This window comes from Phacochoerus africanus, chromosome X (assembly GCF_016906955.1).
Source record: "Phacochoerus africanus isolate WHEZ1 chromosome X, ROS_Pafr_v1, whole genome shotgun sequence".
Classification (NCBI taxonomy): Eukaryota; Metazoa; Chordata; class Mammalia; order Artiodactyla; family Suidae; genus Phacochoerus; species Phacochoerus africanus.
Window position 1 is genome coordinate 128,256,069 of NC_062560.1, and position 5,800 is coordinate 128,261,868.

Genomic DNA, 5,800 nt, shown 5'->3' on the forward strand with positions numbered 1-5,800 from the left:
GCCCCCCCTCTCCAACGTCTAACACATGTATTCTTGGGGGCTCCCTGAGTTTCCCGGGGACCCACCAGCCACGGCCTGTGCCCACAAGTCCCTGTCGCCCGGCTCCATCCAGGCCAGGGAACCCCACAGACCTCCTTGGACCCTGCCTGGACCACACCCCAGTGCCCACTGGGGATACCAGCCCACCGGTGCCTCCCTCCGCCCCCACCCCCTTCCATTGCCCACAGCAGAGGCAGACTCAGCGGAAACTGTCCGTGAAATTTATTGATGAGAAGCATTGACTGAAACCATTGAGGACAGAGAGTGACAACACAGAGAACAACTTCGAACAGCCGCTGGAGCCCACAGGTCCCACCCCCCCAACCCCCGGTCCCCAACTCGGTGCCTCAGCGGCCCCCCCCCCACTGTGACCCTCCCCCTCCCTTGCCCCATGGTCTCCTTCCTGAGGGCCCCGCGGGCGGCCTCTCGCCAGGACGATGGACCCCAGCAACGTCCCCTCCCCCCAGGACGCCCCCTCCGCCTCTGACCGACATGCGGGGGGCTGGCCCTGCCTTAGGGCCCACACAGGACAGTCATGGGACTGAAAACACAGCAGGACACGCTCCACCACGCCGAGGAAACTGAGTCACGAGGAGAGGCGGGCTGGAACCGCAGGACACAGTGGAGCCTCCCGAAGTCCCCGCCGGCCACGGGCGGTCCAGGTCTTCCTTCTGCAGGTCACGTGGTGGGCGCCGGCCTCGCCCTCGTCCTTCCTGTCCTTCCCACTGTCTCCCGGGACTGGGCCGGGGGGGGCTCCACGCTGGGTGGGGCTGGGGGAGCTGCTCAGAGAAGGACACAGGCACATCCCCACAAGGACGCGTGGCCGCGGGGGGCCTACATCTACGCCCAGGAAGCAGACGGTGAGCTCGGGACACGGGACCACAGCGAGCAGAGCTTTGGCTGGCGCTGAAGCTCAGGCCACCTGGCGGGGTCCCGAAGTGGCTGTCCGGGTGGGCGGGGAACATGTGGCCAGGGCTCAGGGGCACCTCGGGGCTCTGTGGCAGAACCAAGGCTAGTGCGTGTTTGGAGAGGAGAGGACCAGAGAGCGGGCTGCCTTGACACGTGGGTCACTAGGGGCTACAGAGACACAGGTGGGCTCCCAGCACAGGGTGCAGCCTGCCTGCCCCCGGGGGACGCTGGACAGGGGTCCCCTCTCGGGAGGCCCAGGCACCTTGACATGGCCCCTGAGGTCTCCGAGGCCAGCGTGGGTGGCTGGGGCTGGGGGCAGGGCTGGCGTGGCAAAGCGGGGGGAGGGGGCCCCTCTCCCCTCCCCGATTGGTGTCACACATGGTCATCTTGGTCCCTGGAAAGGATGGGGGTGGTGGCCAGGGCCCCTTGGGGATGGTGGGGGACCTGGGGCTGGGCTGGGCTCCCCTCCCCTCAGCCCTGCTCCCCCTGTGGGGCCAGGAGGCTGCCTGGCCTGGCCTCCCCCTGCCTCCCCGCCTGGGGCCCCGGGGAGCCTGCTGAGCCTATTGGCCCGAGAAGGACTCAGGGGGGGCTGGTGTCGGAAGCCCCGTCCTCGTTTCCCGGCTCCTCGGGGTTGAGTTTGAGCCCCTCCTCGGGGGGCTCCTCGGCCTCCTGGTCAAGGTCATCTGGCTCACAGCCAGGACCTCCTGGGGCCGCAGGAGAAACCCTGGCCGTCCAGGCAGTGATGGGGGCCCCGGGGGCGTCTGAGGATCCTGCCTGACCTAGGCCCGCAGGGGCAGGAGCACTTCCGACTTCCCGGGAGGCCTGGCTGGTCTCCCCAGGGGCAGGGGCCACGCTGGCAGCACCTCGGGCTTCAGGGGCGGCCTCGCCAGCCTCGGCGGCGGCGGCGGCGGCGGGAACTGCCGCACCGGCCTCTTCCTGGGCTGGGGGCGCCTGGGCGCCACCTTCCTTGGAAAGGGCAGCCTGGCCGCTATCTTCCCGGGCCGGGAAGGCCGGGGTGCCCTCTGCAGCGGTGCCCTGGGCGGCGACGTCACGGGCCGGGGCGCGCTGGGCGGCGGCCAGGCCTGCGATGCCCGCGCGGGCCTCTTCCTCCCCGTGCCCCTGCTCGCTCGCAGCCGGCTCGGCCTCCCACGCCTCGCTCTCACGGATGAGGCGCAGCAGGCCCACGAAGCCAGGGGGCCTCCGCTCCAGCCGCAGCCTCCTCAGCTTGGTCTGGAGCGTGTCGTTGGGCCGCGCCCGCATCAGCACCTGCCGGGCGCGCGCCTGGTCGGCCGTGGCCGGGTGGATGGCCTCCGTCTCCACGGCCGCCTGCAGCAGGCCTTCCAGGCGCATCACGTAGGCAAAGAGCGTCTCCTGCGGCCGCTGGGCGCACGTCGCGAACCTGAGCCGCGCGGTCACCGGGCTGTCCTGGTCCCCAAACACCTGCACCAGCGCGGCCAGGCAGTCCTGCGCGGCCATGTCGGCATCTTGCGCCAGGAGGCCGCACAGGAGGTCCAGCGCGGGGCCGCCCAGGCTCTCCACCAGCCGCCGCCGCCGCTCCCTCTCGGACACGTGGCGCCACAGGTACAGCATGTCGTTGGCGTGGTCCAGCCAGCTCTCGAAGGACTCTTCCCCGCGGCCTGGCTCTCCCAGCCCAGAGAAGGCTCTCAGTTCCTCGTAGCCCATGGCTCCTGCCCCCTCACCTGGAGCGCCTGCCTCGCCCGCGGCGCCCGCCATACTCAAAGATCCTGCCACCCCTGCCGCTCCTGTGTCCCCCGCGGCGCCCTCCTCATCTGACAGCCCTGCTTCATCTTCAGCTCCTGCCTCAGCCTCCGCCCCTGCTGCACCTGCAGCGCCTGCCTCACCTGCAGCTCCTGCCTCAGCCTCCGCCCCTGCTGCATCTGCAGCTCCTGCCTCACCTGCATCTTCTGTCTCACCTGGAGCTCCTGCCTCACCTGCAGCTCCTGCCTCACCTGCAGCTCCTGCCTCACCTGCAGCTCCTGCCACACCTGCAGCTCCTGCCTCACCTGCAGCTCCTGCCTCACCCGAAGCTCCTGCCTCACCCGAAGCTCCTGCCTCACCCAGGACTCCTGCCTCCCCTGCCCCGCCAGCCACTGCTTGTCTCTGGGCCTGTGCAGGGGAATTGGGTCTCTCCTGGGACTCCGAGTCAGGAGCCTGGGGCAGGAAGACCACAGTCCACGGTCCCCCCCGGCCTCGTATTTGCTGGGGGATCAAACTTCTGTTGAAACTGTCGGCAAACTCGACCAAGGCGACCCGGCACCCCAGCTCCTTTCTGAAGACCTTGCCCAGCACTCGGTACCGGCCCAGGGGCCGCAGGGCTGCCCGCACGGCCTCCTGGAACTCCTGGTCCTCCAGGAACTCCTGGTCCTCGCAGTCATCCGGGATGCCCAGGATGAGCAGAGAGCGCTGAGCCTTCACGCCCATCCACCTGCACCAATCCCGCAGCATCGCCAGCGCCATCGCCCGGACCTGGGGGGAGGGCGCACGATCCGACAGGCGAGCGCGCAGACTGTCGCAGTCTCTGCACTGCGGCCTGTGGGTGCAGAGGGGAGGAAGGGACATTGCCATCAGACAGCCCCCCCCCCCGCCACCGGCCCCGACAGACAGCGGCGGCCTGCCGCCCCTCCCCCGCCAGTTCCTGCTCCCCACGCCCCTCTGCAGCTGCTCAGAGCCCCCGCCCCTGCACTCCTCACCTCCGCAGCGAGCAGACCCCCCCCCCCTTCGCCTTGGCTGACGCCTCTGATCCGCCCACAGCCGCCCAGCCCCTCTCACCCACCTCTGCATCCGGGCAGCTGGGAGCCCTCCCCTCCCAGAGCCCCCAGCCAGGGGCCCTCCCATCCTTTTTCCCAGCGCGGGACCCGGAGCGCCCCTGCTCCCTCTGCGGACCCGGCCCCCCGGAGGCCCTCTTCCTCGCCCCTCACGCCCCGAGTCGGGAGCCCCTCCCTTCCCACCAGCACCTGCCCCTCTGCAGCTGGAGCCGCCCTCCCCTGCTCCCCCCCACCCCCGCAAGCAGGAGCCCCACCTCCCCTCCCCACACCCCTGCAGGCCGGAGTCCCACCCCCCTCCTCGCCAGCGTCCCACCAAGACCCCCCTCCCGCCCCCACTGCCTGTGGATCTGGCCCCTGCCCTGAGGTCCCGCCCCTGCGAAGCCCGGGTCACCTGCTCCCTTTCTCCGACTCTGTGGGCGCTGCCTGTGGGCTTCGGAGTCGACTCCAGAGGCACCTCGGAGCCCTGGAGCCTGAGAGCCAGCAGACTGTGTGTGCCTTGGGGCTGCGCAGTCCAGGGGTCTCCCAGGCCCTCTGTGCTGAGGCCACCGTGGGCTTCGCGGGGCTCCCGGAAGCCCCAGGTGGATGAGCGTCTCTGTGCAGGACAGGTGGCTGGATCAGGAGAGCATTTGAGGTGTCACTGTTGCTGCAGCGGGACCTGCTTGGTAAGGGCTGGATGTGGCAGGGCTTGGAGCCTCCAGAAGCAACAGGCACACTCATTGGCCCTCCGACAGCAAAATGGCCTCCATCAGTAATTGTGCCAAATATGGGGGGGGGTGTAAAGGTGGGGACTGGAAATCAGCAGTTGTGGGGGCAGAGGTCCCTAATAACTGATCCCTACCCTGCACGCACATCCTGCCCTCATTAAGCCTGGAATCTCCTCGGCAGGCTGGTTGGCTGTTCCCAAGCCAGGAGCGTAAGCACACGTCTTTACACGGTAAAGGCCAGCCCTCAACCACCCAGGCAGCCATTGCCTTGGAGAGTGTGCAGGCTTTGGGTCAGGTAGCTGGCTGGCCTATCCAAGTCAGTGACCATTTGTGCCTCACTCACATCTATAAATAGTCAGTAGAAAATCTCTCCTATTTCTGTATTGCTGGATTCGATGTGCAGATATTTAAGTATTTTTGTTACACTGTTCACGAGGGGTATTTTTCGGTCATTTTCATTTTCTCCATAATCTTTTCCTCAAGGTTTAGTATCAGGGTTATCCTAGCTTCACAAAATGAGGTGGGCATTGTTCCCTTCTGTTTTCTGAAAGTGTTCGTGTAGGCTGGCAATTCGTGTTCCTTAAATATGTGCTAGAATTCACCCATGAAATCATCTGAGCCTGTTGTGATTTGTTTTGTTTTTAGGAAACAAAATCGTTGTGTTTGTTTTGTTTTTAGGAAAGTTTTTTGATAGTGAATTAAATCTATTTATAAGAAATAGAGGAGTTCCTGTCGTGGCGCAGCGGTTAACGAATCCGACTAGGAACCATGAGGTTGCGGGTTCGGTCCCTGGCCTTGCTCAGTGGGTGAACGATCCGGCGTTGCCGTGAGCTGTGGTGTAGGTTGCAGACGCGGCTCGGATCCCGCGTGGCTGTGGCTCTGGCGTAGGCCGGTGGCTACAGCTCCGATTGGACCCCTAGCCTGGGAACCTCCATGTGCTGCGGGAGCGGCCCAAAGAAATAGCAAAAAGCCAAAAAAAAAAAAAAAAAGAAAGAAAAAAAAAGAAATAGGGCTATTCATATTATCTATTTAATCTGTTGTTAGTTTTGGTAAATTCTTTGTTTCCAGGGATTTGTCGGTCTTCTCTCAGTTATCAAAATTATTGGCGTAAAGATGCTCATAATAGTGCTGTATCATTTTACTACCTGTTAATCTACAGTGACATGTCCCTTTCACTCCTGATATCAATGACTAGTGCACTCCTCTTGTTTCTTGATTAATCTTTACTGAGGGTTAAAAATTTCATTGCTATTTTCAAACATATGACTGCTAATTTTCTCCATAGTTTGTTTTCTAATTCATCTATTTCTGCTCTCATCTCTATTATTTCCTTTTTTTCTACCTATTTCGTATTTGCTTTGC

The 5,800-nt window shown here is 63.8% G+C and overlaps 1 protein-coding gene across 1 annotated transcript; it reads right to left on the bottom strand.

Moving 5' to 3' along the window:
• Positions 1-1,527: 1,527 nt before the first annotated feature.
• LOC125118157 (paraneoplastic antigen Ma6F-like) lies at positions 1,528-3,841 on the bottom strand. The gene is made up of 2 exons (XM_047764284.1): positions 3,743-3,841; positions 1,528-3,499 (listed from the first exon to the last, which is right to left on the bottom strand). Exons 1-2 carry the CDS (start codon positions 3,802-3,804, stop codon positions 1,528-1,530), a joined length of 2,034 nt encoding a protein of 677 aa, XP_047620240.1. The 5' UTR covers positions 3,805-3,841.
• Between the last annotated feature and the right edge of the window lie 1,959 nt (positions 3,842-5,800).

Bases quoted from the DNA above. Each gene is read 5' to 3' on its own strand.
- LOC125118157 (XM_047764284.1), bottom strand. From the start codon at position 3,804: ATGGGAGGGCCCCTGGCTGGGGGCTCTGGGAGGGGAGGGCTCCCAGCT. The intron at 3,500-3,742 runs GTGGGTGAGAGG...CTGCACCCACAG, and splicing joins CCAGCTGCCCGGATGCAGAG to GCCGCAGTGCAGAGACTGCG.